The sequence below is a fragment of the Fringilla coelebs genome (genome assembly GCF_963513975.1).
Source record: "Fringilla coelebs genome assembly, chromosome: 37".
Taxonomy (NCBI): domain Eukaryota; kingdom Metazoa; phylum Chordata; class Aves; order Passeriformes; family Fringillidae; genus Fringilla; species Fringilla coelebs.
The window spans coordinates 210,700-227,966 of NC_140063.1; the positions used below are offsets into that span (position 1 = coordinate 210,700).

At 57.3% G+C, this 17,267-nt stretch overlaps 2 protein-coding genes across 2 annotated transcripts in view; one reads left to right on the plus strand and one right to left on the minus strand.

The window, feature by feature from the left end:
- NOP53 (NOP53 ribosome biogenesis factor) overlaps window positions 1-6,671 on the plus strand; it is a gene marked incomplete at its 5' end in the record, with an annotated part of 6,946 nt that extends 275 nt beyond the window's left edge. Inside the window, 7 exons of the mRNA XM_084224391.1 lie at window positions 352-450; window positions 1,369-1,548; window positions 2,626-2,801; window positions 3,992-4,058; window positions 5,099-5,175; window positions 6,456-6,512; window positions 6,600-6,671. Coding sequence (XP_084080517.1) covers window positions 352-450; window positions 1,369-1,548; window positions 2,626-2,801; window positions 3,992-4,058; window positions 5,099-5,175; window positions 6,456-6,512; window positions 6,600-6,606 — 663 coding nt within the window. The 3' untranslated portion in view covers window positions 6,607-6,671. The remainder of the gene's footprint in view (window positions 1-351; window positions 451-1,368; window positions 1,549-2,625; window positions 2,802-3,991; window positions 4,059-5,098; window positions 5,176-6,455; window positions 6,513-6,599) is intronic.
- Window positions 6,672-10,553: 3,882 nt separating this feature from the next.
- On the minus strand, window positions 10,554-16,370 carry LOC311164785 (gap junction delta-2 protein-like; the record flags this gene model as incomplete). The annotated part of the gene is made up of 4 exons (XM_084224392.1): window positions 16,293-16,370; window positions 12,654-13,032; window positions 11,693-11,785; window positions 10,554-10,931 (listed from the first exon to the last, which is right to left on the minus strand). Exons 1-4 carry the CDS (start codon window positions 16,361-16,363, stop codon window positions 10,554-10,556), a joined length of 921 nt encoding a protein of 306 aa, XP_084080518.1. The 5' UTR covers window positions 16,364-16,370.
- Between the last annotated feature and the right edge of the window lie 897 nt (window positions 16,371-17,267).

A 17,267-nucleotide genomic window follows, 5' to 3' on the forward strand; every position in this document is an offset into this window, starting at 1 on the left:
GGGGTTTTGGGGTGGTTTGGGGGTCTCAGAGGGGTTTTGGGGTGGTTTTGGGGGTCTCAGAGGGGTTTTGGGGTGGTTTTGGGGGTCTCAGAGGGGTTTTTGGGGTAGTTTTGGGATCGATTTTGGGGTTTTGGGGTGTTTTTGGGGTCTCAGAAGGATTTTTGGGGTGTTTTTGGGGTCTCAAAGGGATTTTTGGGGTCTCAGAGGGTTTTTGGGGTGGATTTGGGGTCTCAGAGGGGTTTTGGGGTGTTTTAAGGGTTTCAGAGGGGTTTTTGGGGTGGTTTTGGGGTCTCAGAAGGTTTTTGGGGTGTATTTGGGGTCTCAGGGGTTTTTGGGGTGCCCCCCGTGCAGGAGCTGCTGCTGCAGGCGCTGGAGGTGGAGCTGAGGAGGAGGAGGGAGGAGCAGAAGGTGGAGAGGAGGCTGAAGGTCAGCGAGGAGCCGCCCTCGCAGGTGGGACACCCCAAATTTGGGGTCTGGGTTTGGGATTGGGCCTGGCACCCCAAATTTGGGGGGTGGGTTTGGGATTGGGCCTGGCACCCCGAATTTAGGGGGTGGGTTTGGGATTGGGGATCTAGGCCCCAAAAATTTGGGGTCTTGGCACCCAAATTTGGGGTCTGGGTCCACAGTTTGGGGTCTTGTTTGGGGTGCAGGTCCAGAATTTGGGGTCTGGGTCCCAGATTTGGGGTCTGGGCCCCCAGATTTGGGGTTTGAGCCCCCAGATTTGGGGTCTGGGCCCCCAGAATTTGGGGTCTGGGTCCAGAATTTGGGGTTTGGGCCCACAGATTTGGGGTCTGGGTCCAGAATTTGGGGTTTGGGCACCCAAATTTGGGTTCTGGGTCCAGAATTTGGGGTTTGGGCACCCAAATTTGGGGTCTGGGTCCCAGATTTGGGGTCTGGGCCCCAGATTTGGGGTTTGAGCCCCCAGATTTGGGGTCTGGGCCCCCAGATTTGGGGTCTGGGTCCAGAATTTGGGGTTTGGGCACCCAAATTTGGGGTCTGGGTACACAATTTGGGATCTGAGCCCCAGAATTTGGGGTTTGAGCTCTGGATTTGGGGTCTGGATCTCGATTTTGGGGTCTGATCCCCAGATTTTGGGGTCTGATCCCTGGAATTTGGGGTCTGGGTCCGTGATTTGGGATCTGAGCCCCAGAATTTGGGGTTTGAGCTCTGGATTTTGGGGTCTGCTCCCCGGATTTGGGGTCTGATCCCCGGGTTTGGGGTCTGATCCCCGGGTTTGGGGTCTGATCCCCGGATTTGGGGTCTGATCCCCGGATTTGGGGTCTGCTCCCCGGATTTGGGGTCTGACCCCTGGATTTTGGGGTCTGATCCCCGGGTTTGGGGTCTGATCCCGGATTTTGGGGTCCCCAGGAGGCCGTGCTGCGGGAGCAGCTGCAGGGGCTGCTGGAGGAGGAGGAGGAGGATGAAGATGAAGGGCGGCAGGATGAGGATGAGGATGAGGATGAGGAGCGGGATCGGCCCCGGGGACGGGAACAGCCCGGCCGGAAAACGGAGAAACAGCGGCGGAGGGAGAAGGAGCAGAGGGAGAGGGTGAGGGAGGGATTGGGATTGGGGTCGGGATTTGGGTCAGGATTGAGGGGATTTGGGTTGGATTGGGGTCAGGATTGGGATTGGGGGGGGATTGGGATTGGGGTTGGGATTGGGGTCGGGATTGGGGTTGGGATTGGGATTGGGGTTGGGGTCGGGATTGAGGGGATTTGAGTTGGGATTGCGGTCGGGATTGGGGTCGGGGTTGGGGTCAGGATTGGGGTCGGGATTGGGGGGATTGGGGTCGGGATTGGGGTTGGGGTCAGGATTGGGGTCGGGATTGGGGTTGGGGTTGGGGTCGGGATTGGGGGCGGGATTGGGGTTGGGATCAGGGTCAGGATTGGGATTGGGGTAGGGATTGAGGGGATTGGGGTCAGGATTGGGGTTGGGGGCGGGATTGGGATTGGGGGGATTGGGGTCAGGGTTGGGGGTTGAGGGGATTGGGGTCAGGATTGGGGTTGGGGGCGGGATTGGGATTGGGGGCGGGATTGGGGGCGGGATTGGGGTTGAGGGGCGGGATTGGGGTTGGGGTCAGGATTGAGGGGATTTGGATCAGGATCGGGGTTGGGATTATGGGATCAATGATGGGATCAATGATGGATTTATGGGATCAGTGATGTATTTATGGGATCAGTGATGGATTTATGGGATTCCCCCCAGGCTGGTCCCCGTGCCCGTGCCCGTTTGGCCTCCCAAAGGCGGCAGGGGCTGTTCCAGCTGCGCTCCCTGCGCCGGGATGGGATCGGGGCTGGGATTATGGGATCGGGGCTGGGTTTATGGGATCGGGGTTGGGTTTATGGGATCAGTGATGGGATCAGTGATGGATTTATGGGATCAATGATGGGATCAATGATGGATTTATGGGATCCCTGATGTATTTATGGGATTCCCCCCAGGCTGGTGCCCGTGCCCGTGCCCGTTTGGCCTCCCAAAGGCAGCAGGGGCTGTTCCAGCTGCGCTCCCTGCGCCGGGATGGGATCGGGGCTGGGTTTATGGGATCGGGGCTGGGTTTATGGGATCCCTGATGGATTTATGGGATCAATGATGGGATCCCTCATGTATTTATGGGATTCCCCCCAGGCTGGTGCCCGTGCCCGTGCCCGCCTGGCCCTGCAGAGGCGGCAGGGGCTGTTCCAGCTGCGCTCCCTGCGCCGGGCGCTGCTGCTGCGGGATCTGGAGCTGCGGCGCCGGCGGCTGCTGCGGGATCGGCGCCGGCGGCTGCGGGAAACGGCCCCGAAACGGCTGGGACGGCTCCGGTGGGGAGAGGGGGAAATGGGGGATTTGGGGAATGGGGGATTGGGGAGGGGGAAATGGGGGAATTGGGGATTGGGGAGGGGGGAAATGGGGGATTGGGAATGGGATTGGGATGGGGAATGGGGGATTTGGGAGGGAAATGGGATTGGGGAAGGGAAATGGAAAATTGGGGAGGGGGGAATGGGATTGGGGAGGGGGAAAGGGGGGATTGGGGAGGGGGGAATGGGGAATGGGGAATGGGATTGGGGAGGGGGAATGGGGGATTTGGGGAAGGGGAAATGGGGAATGTGGGGAGGGGGAATGGGGAATTGGGGAGGGGAAATGGGGACAGGAGGGGGAAATGGGATTGGGGAGGGGAATGAGGAATTGGGATGGGGAAATGGGGAATTGGGGAGGGGGGAATGGGGAATTTGGGGGGAAATGGGATTGGGATGGGGGAAATGGGATTGGCATGAGGGGAATGGGATTGGGGAGGGGAAATGGGGAAATTGGGGAGGGGGGAATGGGATTGGGGAGGGGGGAATGGGGGATTTGGGGAGGGGGGAATGTGGGGAGGGGGAATGGGGGATTTGGGGAATGGGGAATGTGGGGAATTGGGAGGGAAATGGGGAATTGGGATGGGGAATTGGGAGGGAAATGGGATTGGGGAGGGGAGAGGATTGGGGAGGGGGAATGGGGGATTTGGGGAGGAAATGGGGGAATTGGGATGGGGAATTGGTGGGGAAATGGGATTGGGGAGAGGAGGGGATTGGGGAGGGGGAAATGGAGGATTTGGGGAGGAAATGGGGGATTTGGGGAGGGGGGAATGGGGAATTTGGGGAATGGGATTGGGGAGGGAAATGGGATTGGGATGGGGGAAATGGGGAATTGGGATTTCGAGGGGGAAGAATGGAGTTTGAGGAGGGAAAAATGGGGATTTGGGGTGGGAAAATGGAGTTTGGGGAGGGAAAAACGGGGCTTGGGGTGGGAAATGGGGGATTTGGGAGGGGGGGAAATGGGGATTTGGGAGGGGAAATGGGGATTTTGGGGGGAATTCGGGGTGGGAAATGGGGGTTTGAGGGGGGAATGGGGATTTGGGGAGGTTAAAATGGGAATTGAAGTTTGGGGTGGTAAAAATGGGGCAGGATTTGGGGTGACCCCACCCCCTCCCCCTTTTTTGGGGGCTAAAAATGCCAATTTTGGTGCTTTGCAGCTACGAGGAGCCCGAGCTGGAGGTGCAGCTGAGCGAGGAGATCCCAGAGTCCCTGAGGAGCCTCCGGGTGGGTCTGGGGGAAAATTCCCCTTTTTGGGGAAAATCCTCATTTGGGGGAGGGAAATCCACATTTTTGTGGAAATTTTCAATTTTTTGGGGGGAAAATCTCGATTTTTTTGTGGAAATTCTCATATTTTGGGGGGAAAATCTCATTTTTTTGTGGGAAAATCTCAATTTTTTGGTGGAAATTCTCATTTTTTGGGGGGAAAATCTCAATTTTGGGGGGGGAAATTCAATTTTTGGGGGGGAAATCTCAATTTTCTGGGGGAAAATCTCAAATTTTGGGGGAAAAATCTCAATTTTGGTGGGGAAAATCCCAATTTTGGTGGGGAAAATCCCCATTTTTTGTGGAAATTTTCAATTTTTGGGGGGAAAATCCCAATTTTGGTGGGGAAAATCCCCATTTTTTGTGGAAATTTTCAATTTTTGGGGCGAAAATCCACATTTTTTGGGGGGGAAAAATCTTGATTTTTTGGGGGGGAAATCTCATTTTTTTGTGGGAAAATCTCAATTTTGGTGGGGAAAATCTCAAATTTTTTTGTGGAAATTCTCTATTTTTTGGGGGAAAATCTCAATTTTTTTTTTTAAAATCTCAGTTTTGTGGGGGAAAATCCCAATTTTTTGTGGGAAAATCTCAGTTTTTTGGTGGAAATTTACAATTTTGGGGGGGAAAAAAATCTTGATGTTTGGGGGAAAAATCTCAATTTTTTTTGGAAAAATCTCATTTTTTTGTGGGAAAATCCCAATTTTTGGGGGAAAATCTTGATTTTTTGGGGGAAAATCTTGGTTTTTTTATTCCAAGCCCCATTTTGGGGTGGAATTGGGTGTTTTGGGGCCCAGCAGCCGCTGATGAGATCCATCCTTGCGCTGGGAGGATTCCCAGGAGGGGAATGTGAAGCTTTGGGCCCCCGGGGTTCGGTCACGGGGACGGGACCCCGGGGAGGCTGAGGCTGCCCTGAGCCCCCAACCCCAAATTGGGGGGTCCAGAAACCTCGGGGATCCCCAAAAATCTGAAATTTGGGGATTTCCCCCCAAAATGAATCCCAGCCCGAGGGGAGCCTGCTCAGGGATCGCTTCAGGAGCCTCCAGAGGAGGAACATCCTGGAGCCACGCCTCAGGGCCAGGTGAGAGACAAAAACGGGGGGAAAAAAGGAAATTTGGGGGGAAAATCAAAATTTGGGGGGATAAAAACTAAAATTTGGGGGGAAAAATCAAAATTTGGGGGGAAAATATAAAAAATTGAGGGGAAAAAACCAAAATTTGGGGGGGAAAAACAAAAATCTGGGGATAAAAACTAAAATTTGGGGAAAAAAAATCAAAATTTTGGGGAAAAAATCAAAATTTGGAGGGAAAAACCAAAGTTTGGGGATAAAAACTAAAGTTTGGGGGGAAAAAATCAAAATTTGGGGAAAAAATCAAAATTTGGAGGGGAAAAACAGAATTTGGGGGGGGAAAAACAAAATTTGGGGATAAAAACCAAAACTTGGGGGAAAAAAACAAAATTTGGGGATAAAAACTAAAGTTGGGGGGAAAAAAACCAAAATTGGGGGATGAAAACTGAAGTCTGGGGGAAAAAAACCCAAAATTTGGGGGAAAAAATCAAAATTTTGGGGGAAAAATCAAAATTTGGGGGGGGAAACAAAATTCGGGGGGGGAAACAAAATTTGGGGGGAAATAACATAAATTTGGGGAAAAAAAACAATTTGGGGGGAAAAAATCAAAATTTGGGGATAAAAACTAAAGTTTGGGGGAAAAAAACCCAAAATTTGGGGGAAAAAACCAAAATTTGAGGGGAAAAACTAAATTTGGGGATAAAAACTAAAATTTGGGGGGAAAAAACCAAAATTTGGGGGGAAAAGAAAATTTATATGGAAAATTATAAAATTTTCGGGGAAAAAACCTCAAAATTCAGGGAAAAACCCCGAAATTCATGGGAAAAAACCCTGAAATTACAGGGAAAACCCCCAAAATTCACAGGAAAACCCCCAAATTCGTGGGGCAAACCCCAAAATTCAGGGGAAAAACACCCGAAATTACAGGAGAAACCCCAAAATTCATGGGAAAACCCCCAAAATTCATGGGAAAAAAACCCTAAAATTACAGGAAAACCCCCAAAATTCACAGGAAAACCCCCAAATTCGTGGGGAAGACCCCAAAATTACAGGAGAAACCCCAAAATTCAGGGAAAAAACCCCAAATCTGTGGGGGAAATCCCCAAAATTCGCAGGAAAACCCCAAAATTAATGGGAGAAACCCCCTGAAATTCACAAGAAAAGCCCCAAAATTCAGGGAAAACCCAAAAATTCATGGGAAAAAAAACCCCAAATTCACAGGAAAACCCCCAAAATTCTGGAAAGCCCCAAATTTGTTCATTTCTGACCCAATTCTGGCGTTTTTCGCGCAGGTTCCGGCGCCGGTACCGGGTGAAGTTGGTGGAGAAGCGAAGCTTCCGGGCCGTGACGTGAGTCTGGGGGCCCTGGGGGGGATCCCCGAATTTGGGGAGCCCCCCCCGAGCCCCCCCTGAGCCCCTCCCCCCTTTCTGTTCCAGGCTCTGACCCGGGACCCCTCCCCAAATAAATCCTTGGAGCAGAATTTGGGGGTCTGAGTCTATTTTGGGGGGCTGAGCTGAATTTGGGGGGGCTGAGCTGAATTTGGGGGGGCTGAGCTCAATTTGGGGGGGGTCTGAGCTCAATTTGGGGGGGCTGAGCTCAATTTGGGGGGGCTGAGCTCAATTTGGGGGGGTCTGAGCTCATTTTGGGGGATCTGAGCTCAATTTGGGGGGGTCTGAGCTCATTTTGGGGGATCTGAGCTCATTTTGGGGGGACTGAACTCAATTTGGGGGGGGCTGAGCTCATTTTGGGGGGGTCTGAGTTCATTTTGGGGGGGTCTTGAATCCATTTTGGGGGGCTGAGTTCGTTTGGGGGGGGCTGAACTCAATTTGGGGGGGGTCTGAGCTCATTTTGGGGTCTCTGAGCCCATTTTGGGGGGCTCTAAACCCATTTTGGGGGTCTTTAATCCATTTGAGGGGGGTCTGAGCCCATTTTGGGGTCTCTGAGCTCAATTTGAGGAGGGGTCTGAGTCCATTTTGGGGGGTCTGAGCTCAATTTGGGGGGGCTGAGCTCATTTTGGGGGGGGCTGAGCTCAATTTGGGGGGGCTGAGCTCAATTTGGGGGGGCTGAGCCCATTTTGGGGGGCTCTAAACACATTTGGGGGGGTCTGGGCTCATTTTGGGGGGGTCTGAGCTCATTTTGGGGCGACTGAGCTCAATTTGGGGGCTCTAAACACATTTGGGGGGGTCTGGGCTCATTTTGGGGGGCTTTGACCTCACTTGGGGGGGCTGAGCTCCATTTAGGGAGGGGTCTGAGTGTATTTTGGGGGGGCTGAGCCCATTTTGGGGGGCTCCAAACCCATTTGGGGGGGGGTCTGAGCTCATTTTGGGGTCTCTGAGCCCATTTGGGGGGCTCTAAACCCATTTTGGGGGGTTTTGAATCCATTTTGGGGGGCTTTGACCTCACTTGGGGGGGCTGAGCTCAATTTGAGGAGGGGTCTGAGTCTATTTTGGGGGGCTGAGCTCAATTTGGAGTTTCTGAGCCCATTTTGGGGGGCTCTGAGCTCATTTTGGGGGGTTTGGGGCCCATTTTGGGGAGCTTTGACCTCATTTTGGGGTCTCTAAAGCCATTTTGGGGATTCTGACTCCAATTTGGGGATTCTGACCCCAATTTTGGAGGTTCTGACCCCAATTTTGGGGCTCTGACCCCAATTTTGATGATTCTGACCCAAATTTTGGGGATTCTGACCCCAATTTTGGAGGTTCTGACCCCAATTTTGTAGGTTCTGAACCCAATTTTGGGGGTTCTGACCCCAATTTTGGGGTTCTGAGCCCCCCTTTCCCACGGGGGACCCCCAGGACCCCCCCAAATCCACTCCGGTCTCTGTCACCCCTTTATTGACATTTTGGGGGGGCTCTGCCCCCCCTCAGCACCTCTGAACCCCCCCAAAAATCAACATTTCCCTCAAAAAACCACAAATTCCAATAAATGCACCCCAAAAAAATAATGAAAGCTCTAAATCAAATTACAGAGGTCTAAAAATGAATTTAAATCGGCCTAAAATTAATACAAATCCCCCCAAAAATAATACAAACCTCTAAAAATGAATACAAACCTCGAAAAATAAATACAACCCCCCCAAAATAAATAAAAACTTCCCTAAAATTATTTAATTCCCCCCAAAATAAATACAGCTTGAAATAAATACAGCCCAAAATAAATAAAAACCTCCCTAAATAAATACAAATCTCACTAAAATAAATACAAATACCCTCAGATTAATAAAAATATTCCTGAAATAAATGCAAATTTTGCTGAAATCAATACAGATCTGGCTAAAATAAATACAATTAACCCCAAAAAATGCAAATTAGCCCGGCCTCATTTGCATATGGGGGGGCAAAATTAAATCAGGGGAATAAAACGAGGGGGGGGGAAAAAACAGCAGCAACTTTTGGGGTGAAACCCTGAAATGTGGAGAGTCTGGGGGGATCCGGGGGTTTCAGGGCTGAATTCCCGAGGGGTTTGGGGAGAAATCTCCGAGTTTTGGTCCAAACTCCTCCCTGGGCTCTGGGCTCCTGCAGGTTTGGGAGGAATTTTGGCGTTTTTGGGAGCGAAACCCACGAAAGTTTTTGGGGTGGAGGTTTTGCCCCCAAAGCTCAGGAGTTTGGGGCTGAAATTTGGGGGGATTTGGGGGAAAACCTCGGAGATTTGGGGGTGAAATCCTGGGGGATTTGGGGAAAAACCCCGGAGATTTGGGGGGGAAATCCTGGGGACAAACCCCAACAATTTTGGGGACAAACCTCAGAGATTTGGGGGTGAAATCCTGGGGGTTTTGGGGTCTGGACCCCGTCAAATTGGGCTGAAACCCCAACAGTTTGGGGGTGATCCCTGCTCGTTTTCAGTCCAAATCCTGGAGATTCTGGTTCCAATTCCTGATGATTTTGGTTCCATTTCCTGATGATTTTTGCTCCAATTCCCGGCGATTTTGGCGGCTCCAAACTCCGGCGATTTAGGGGTGAAATCCCAGCAGTTGTGGCCCCAAACCTCCCCAGTTTGGGGTGAAATCCCACCAGTTTGGGGTGAAACTCCCCCAGTTTGGGGTGAAACTCCCCAGTTTGGGGTGGAACCCCCCAGTTTGAGGCTCCCAATCCCAGCGATTCCAGGATGAATTCCCAATCTTTGGCTCCAGTCCCCGTTTTGGGACTCCAGTCCCACCAGTTTGGGGTGAAATCCCAACAGTCCTGGCTCCAGTCCCACCAGTTTGGGACCAAAACCGGCCCAGTTCTGGCTCCAGTCCAAGGCTGAACTCCTGCCCAGTCCCTCTCCTGACCCCAATCCCATCCCAGTCCATCCCAATCCCATCCCAGTCCACCCCAGTCCCATCCCAGTCCCATCCCATTCTCTTTCCTGACCCCAATCTCAGTCCTGTCCATCCCAGTCCCAGTCCTGTTTATCCCAGTCCCATCCTAACCCAAATCCCATCCCAATCCCAATCCTGACCCCATCCCAACCCCAATCCCATCCCAATCCAACCCCAATCCCAATCTCATCCTGATCCCATCCCAGTCCTGATCCCAATCCCATCCTAAACCCATCCATCTCCTTTCTTGACCGAATCCCAATCCTAACCCAAATCCCAATCCAGTCCCAATCCTGACCCCATCCCAACCCCAATCCTGACCCCATCCCAACCCCAATCCCATCCCAATCCAACCCCAATCCCGATCTCATCCTGATTTTATCCCAATCCTGACCCCATCCCAATCCCAATCCTGACCCCAATTGCATCCCAATCCCATCCCAATCCTGACCCCAAACCCATCCCAATCCCAATCCCATCCCCTCACACGTAGGCCGACTCGCTGCTCTGTGTCCTGCCCAGCGCTGGCCCCGTGGTGGCTGTGGCTGTCCCCGTGGTTGTCCCCGTCGCTGTCCCCTCCTTTCTCCGCGCGTCCCCCAGGCTCTTGCGGCGCGCCCGGGCCCCGCTCCTCCTCCATCCCAATCCCAAACCCATCCCAATCCTGACCCCAATCCCAATCCCATCCCCTCACACGTAGGCCGACTCGCTGCTCTGTGTCCTGCCCAGCGCTGGCCCCGCGGTGGCTGTCCCCGTGGCTGTCCCCGCCGTCCCCTCCTTTCTCCGCGCGTCCCCCAGGCTCTTGTGGCGCGCGCGGGCCCCGCTCCTCCATCCCATCCCAATCCTGACCCCAATCCCACCCCAATCCCAATCCTGACCCCAATCCCATCCCCTCACACGTAGGCCGACTCGCTGCTCTGTGTCCTGCCCAGCGCTGGCCCCGTTGTGGCTGTCCCCGTTGTCCCTGTCACCGTCCCCTCCTTTCTCCGCGCGTCCCCCAGGCTCTTGCGGCGCGCGTGGGCCCCGATCCCCCTCCATCCCATCCCAATCCTGACCCCAATCCCACCCCAATCCCAATCCCAATCCCATCCCCTCACACGTAGGCCGACTCGCTGCTCTGTGTCCTGCCCAGCGCCGGCCCCGTTGTCCCCGTGGTTGTCCCCGTCGCCGTCCCCTCCTTCCTGCGCGCGTCCCCCAGGCTCTTGCGGCGCGCGCGGGCCCCGCGCACGGCGGCGCGCACCTTGCGCCAGCCCAGGTGGTTGAGCTCGGCCAGGTTGAGCAGCACGCAGACGCCCGAGACGGCGAACATGAAGACCAGGAAGACGCTCTTCTCGGTGGGCCGCGACACGTAGCACTCCACCTCCTTGACGCACGGGTAGCGGTCGCACTCGAAGATGGCCGGAACGTTGAAGCCGTAGAGGAAGTACTGCCCGCCCAGGAAACCGATCTCCAGAGCGTTCCGGAACACCACCTGGGGGAGACAGGGACAGGTGAGACAGGCTGGAGATCTCCAGAGCGTTCCGGAACACCACCTGGGGGAGACAGGGACAGGTGAGGGCTGAGAGGGACAGGTGAGACGGGCTGGAGATCTCCAGAGCGTTGCGGAACACCACCTGGGGGAGACAGGGACAGGTGAGACGGGCTGGAGATCTCCAGAGCGTTCCGGAACACCACCTGGGGGAGAGAGGGACAGGTGAGGGGGAGAGAGGGACAGGTGAGGGGAGAGAGCTGGGCTGGAACCTTCCTGAACACCTGGGCTACAACAGAGACAGGTGAGATGGGCTGGAGATCTCCAGCGCGTTCCGGAACACCACCTGGGCGGGACAGGGACAGGTGAGGGGGAGAGAGGGACAGGTGAGGGTGAGAAACTGCCCTGGAACATTCCTGAACGCGACCTGGGCACAGAGGGACAGGTGAGGGTGAGAGACTGCCCCCAGAACATTCCTGAACACCACCTGGGCACAGGGACAGGTGAGGGTGAGAGAGGGACAGGTGAGAGCTGGGCTGGAGATCTCCAGCGCGTTCCTGAACACCACCTGGGCACAAAAAGGTCACAAAACGGACACAAAAATGGACACAAAAACGGACACAAAAATGGACAGCTCTGCAGACCCACCTGGATGACGCCGAACCTGGAGATGCCCTCCTGCCGTTTCACCTTGGTCACCCCTGGGGCACCCTTGGGCATTTTTACCCCTCTATTTTACCCTAATTTCACCCATTTTCACCCACCTGTATGACGTAGAACCTGGAGATGCCCTCCTGCCGTTTCACCTTGGCACTGCTCCGCGCCGGCCGTGTCCCCGTGCCCCCCTCGGGCTCCTCCTTGCCCCCCTCCATGCCCGGGGCGCCGTTGGACATTTTTACCCCTCTATTTTACCCAGTTTTCACCCATTTTCCCCCATTTTCACCCACCTGTATCACATAGAACCTGGAGATGCCCTCCTGCCGTTTCACCTTGGCGCTGCTCCGCGCCGGCCGTGTCCCCGTGCCCCCCTCGGGCTCCTCCTTGCCCCCGTCGGGCCCCGTTGGGCATTTCTATACCTCTATTTTTCAATATTTTACCCCATTTTCACCCACCTGTATGACATAGAACCTGGAGATGCCCTCCTGCCGTTTCACCTTGGTGCTGTGCTGGGGCCATGCCGGTGCCATTGGGCATTTTTACATCTCTATTTTTCAATATTTTCACTCACCTGTATCACATAGAACCTGGAGATGCCCTCCTGCCGTTTCACCTTGGCGCTGCTCCGTGCCGGCCGTGTCCCCGTGCCGCCCTCGGGCTCCTCCTTGCCCCCCTCCATGCCCGGGGCGCCGTTGGACATTTTCACACCTCTATTTTACCCGATTTTACCCTAATTTCCCCCATTTTCACCCACCTGTATCACATAGAACCTGGAGATGCCCTCCTGCCGTTTCACCTTGGCGTTGTGCTGGGGCCATGCCGGTGCCATTGGGCATTTCTATATCTCTATTTATCAATATTTTCACCCACCTGGATGACATAGAACCTGGAGATGCCCTCCTGCCGTTTCACCTTGGCGCTGCTCCGCGCCGGCCGTGTCCCCGTGCCCCCCTCGGGCTCCTCCTTGGCCCCCGTTGGGCATTTCTATCCCTCTATTTTTCAATATTTTACCCCATTTTCACTCACCTGTATGACGTAGAACCTGGAGATGCCCTCCTGCCGTTTCACCTTGGCGCTGCTCCGTGCCGGCCGTGCCCCCGTGCCCCCCTCGGGCTCCTCCTTGCCCCCGTCCGCCCCCGGGGCGCCGTTGGCGCGCGGCCGGCGCGGCTCCAGCAGCGGCTGCAGGAAGGAGCAGCGGCGCTCGCGCTGCTTGGCCGCCTGGTGCACCGAGTAGGTGATGAAGCAGAGGCTGGGCGTGCAGACCAGGATGATCTGGAAGACCCAGTAGCGGATGTGCGAGATGGGGAAGGCTTTGTCGTAGCAGGCCTGGTTGCAGCCCGGCTGCAGCGTGTTGCACATGAACATGGTCTGCTCGTCCTCGTAGACCGTCTCGCCCACGATGGCCACGATCAGGATGCGGAAGATGACCACCACCGTCAGCAGGATCCTGGGGAGGGACAGACGGACAGGGAGTGACCACCACCGTCAGCAGGATCCTGGGGAGGGACAGACGGACAGGGAGTGACCACCACCGTCAGCAGGATCCTGGGGAGGGACACAGGGAGTGACCACCACCGTCAGCAGGATCCTGGGGAGGGACACAGGGAGGGACAGACGGACAGGGAGTGACCACCACCGTCAGCAGGATCCTGGGGAATGACCACAGGGACAGGGAGTGACCACAGGGACAGGGAGTGACCACAGGGACAGGGAGTGACCACCACCGTCAGCAGGATCCTGGGGAGGGACACAGGGAGTGACCACGGGGTCAGGGAGTGACCACAGGGACAGGGAATGACCACCACCGTCAGCAGGATCCTGGGGAATGACCAGCAGGGTCAGGGAGTGACCACAGGGTCAGGGAAATGGACAGAGGGACAGGGAGTGACCACCACCGTCAGCAGGATCCTGGGGAATGACCAGCAGGGTCAGGGAAATGGACACAGGGACAGGGAGTGACCACCACCGTCAGCAGGATCCTGGGGAGGGACACAGGGAGTGACCACAGGGTCAAGGAGTGACCACAGGGACAGGGAGTGACCACAGGGACAGGGAGTGACCACAGGGACAGGGAATGACCACCACCGTCAGCAGGATCCTGGGGAGGGACACAGGGAGTGACCACAGGGACAGGGAGTGACCACAGGGACAGGGAGTGACCACCACCATCAGCAGGATCCTGGGGAGGGACAGACGGACAGGGAGTGACCACGGGGTCAGGGAGTGACCACCACCGTCAGCAGGATCCTGGGGAATGACCAGCAGGGTCAGGGAAATGGACAGAGGGACAGGGAGTGACCACCACCATCAGCAGGATCCCGGGGAATGACCACAGGGACAGGGAGTGACCACCACCGTCAGCAGGATCCTGGGGAGGGACACAGGGAGTGACCACGGGGTCAGGGAGTGACCACAGGGTCAGGGAGTGACCACAGGGCCAGGGAGTGACCACCACCGTCAGCAGGATCCTGGGGAATGACCAGCAGGGTCAGGGAAATGGACACAGGGACAGGGAGTGACCACCACCGTCAGCAGGATCCTGGGGAGGGACAGAGGGACAGGGAGTGACCACCACCGTCAGCAGGATTCTGGGGAGGGACACAGGGAGTGACCACAGGGTCAGGGAATGACCACAGGGTCAGCAGGGTCAGGGAAATGGACAGAGGGACAGGGAGTGACCACCACGGTCAGCAGGATCCTGGGGAGGGACACAGGGAGTGACCACAGGGTCAAGGAGTGACCACAGGGACAGGGAGTGACCACAGGGACAGGGAGTGACCACAGGGACAGGGAATGACCACCACCGTCAGCAGGATCCTGGGGAGGGACACAGGGAGTGACCACGGGGTCAGGGAGTGACCACAGGGACAGGGAATGACCACAGGGACAGGGAGTGACCACCACCGTCAGCAGGATCCTGGGGAATGACCAGCGGGGTCAGGGAGTGACCACCACGGTCAGGGAGTGACCACAGGGACAGGGAATGACCACAGGGACAGGGAGTGACCACAGGGACAGGGAGTGACCACAGGGTCAGGAGGGTCAGGGAAATGGACAGAGGGACACAGGGAATGACCACCACGGTCAGCAGGATCCTAGAGAATGACCAGCAGGGACAGGGAAATGGACACAGGGACAGGGAATGACCAGAAGGGTCAGCAGGATCCTGGGGAGGGACAGACAGACAGGGAATGACCAGCAGGGACACAGAATGACCACAGGGTCAGCAGGGTCAGGAAATGGCCACAGGGACAGGGAATGACCACAGGGACAGCAGGATCCTGGGGACAGGGACAGGTGTGCTGGGCAGGGGTCTGCACCGGTGCTGCCACCTGGAGCTGGGGGTCCCACCTGGCCTTCCCCCCCATCCAGCCTGGCTCACCTGGCCCTACCTGGCCACGTGTGCCCTGCCAGACACGCAGCACACCTGGTGGCTCACCTGGGGCTCACCTGGTGCTCACCTGGCCACCCCAGGGCTCACCTGGTGCCACCCCAGGGCTCACCTGGCCACCCCAGGGCTCACCTGGTGGCTCACCTGGCCACCCCAGGGCTCACCTGGTGGCTCACCTGGCCACCCCAGGGCACACCTGGCGGCTCACCTGGCCACCCCAGGGCACACCTGGCGGCTCACCTGGCCACCACGTGGCAGTGGCTGCCCTGGTCACGTGCTGCCCGCAGGGACCGTGGGCGGCCCTGAGCCACCGGGGCCACCTGGGGCCACCCAGGTCACACCTGGGTCACACCTGGGTCACTCCTCGGTCCCTCCTGTCCCCCCCAGTCCCACCCGGGTCCCCCCCAGGTACCCTGCGGGGGTGGGGACAGGTCTGGGGACACGTGGGGACCTTTTCCTCCCTCCCCCCCCGCGGGAGGGGCCCCCCCGGGCTGTCCCAGTGTCACCAGTGTCACCAGTGTCACCTGCTGCCCGAGGGGAGGTGACAACGGGGAGGGGACAGCGGCGGGGGGAGGTCCCGGAGGCTTGGGAAGGGATTTTGGGGTCCGGGGGGGATTTGGGGGTCCCGGAGGGTGATTTGGGGGGAATTGGGGGATCCCGGAGGGAATCTGGAGGGATTTGGGGTGGGATTTGGGGGGATTCGGGGGGGATTTGGGGTCCCGGGGGGATCCGGGGGTGCTGGGGGGATTTCGGGTGCGATTTGGGGGTCCCGGGGATGGTTTTGGGGTGGGACTTGGGATCCCAGGGTGGATCTGGGCGAATTCCGGGTGGATTTAGGACCCCAGGATGAATTGGGGGTGGGATTTGAGATGCCGGGGGTGGATCCGGGGGTCCCTCCGGTAGGATTTGGGGTCCCGGGGGTGGATCCGGGGGTCCCGCGGGTGGGATTTGGGGTCCCGGGGGTGGATCTGGGGGTCCCGCGGGTGGGATTTGGAGTCCCGTGGGGAGGATTTGGGGTCCCGTGGGGAGGATTTGAGGTCCCGGGAGTGGATCCGGGGTCCCTCCGGTGGGATTCGGGGTCCCGGGGATGGATTTGGGGTCCCGGGGGTTCCGGGGATGGATCTGGGGGTCCCGGGGGAGGATCTGGGGGTCCCTCCGGTAGGATTCGGGGGTACCGGGGATGGATCCGAGGGTCCCTCGGGTGGGATCTGGGGGTCCCGGGGGGATCGGGGGGTCCCGGGGATGGATCCGGGGGTCCCTCGGGTGGGATCGGGGGGTCCCTCGGGTGGGATCCGGGGGTCCCGGGGGTCTCTGACCTGCCGATCATGGTGGAGTGCTGCTGCACCGCCGCCTCCAGCAGCCGCTCCAGGATGGTCCATTCGCCCATGGCTCCGGGCCGGGGGGCGCCGGGACCCCCCGAGCCCCCCCGGGACCCCCCCCGGGACCCCCCCGGGCCCCCCCGGCTCAGCCGCGGCGCCCCCCGCGCCCCCCCCGCCCCCCGGGATCGGGCGGATCCAGCGGATCGCCGGGATCCATCCGAGCGCTGGGGGAGGGGAGGGGCGGGACTGGGAGCGCTGGGGGAGGGACTGGGAGCACTGGGGACACGGGGGGAGGGACTGGGAGGGACTGGGAGGGACTGGGGACACGGGGGGAGGGACTGGGAGGGACTGGGGACACTGGGGGAGGGACTGGGGACACTGGGGGAGGGACTGGGGGGGACTGGGAGCACTGGGGGAGGGACTGGGGGGGGGGACTGGGCAATGGTTTTACTGGTCCCAGTAGTGGTCCCTTACTGGTTTCACTGGTCACATCCACACTGGTGTCACTGGTCCCATTGGTGTCCCGTACTGGTTTTACTGGTCCCGCACTGGTGTCACTGGTATCACACTGGTGTCACTGGTCCCGTACTGGTGTCACTGGTATCACACTGGTGTCACTGGTCCCGTACTGGTATCACTGGTCACGTACTGGTTTTACTGGTCCCGCACTGGTGTCACTGGTCCCGTACTGGTGTCACTGGTCCCATACTGGTTTTACTGGTCCCGTACTGGTGTCACTGGTATCACACTGGTTTTACTGGTCCCGTACTGGTTTTACTGGTCCCGCACTGGTGTCACTGGTATCACACTGGTTTTACTGGTCCCGTACTGGTTTTACTGGTCCCGCACTGGTGTCACTGGTATCACACTGGTGTCACTGGTCCCGTACTGGTTTTACTGGTCCCGTACTGGTTTTACTGGTCCCGCACTGGTGTCACTGGTATCACACTGGTGTCACTGGTCCCGTACTGG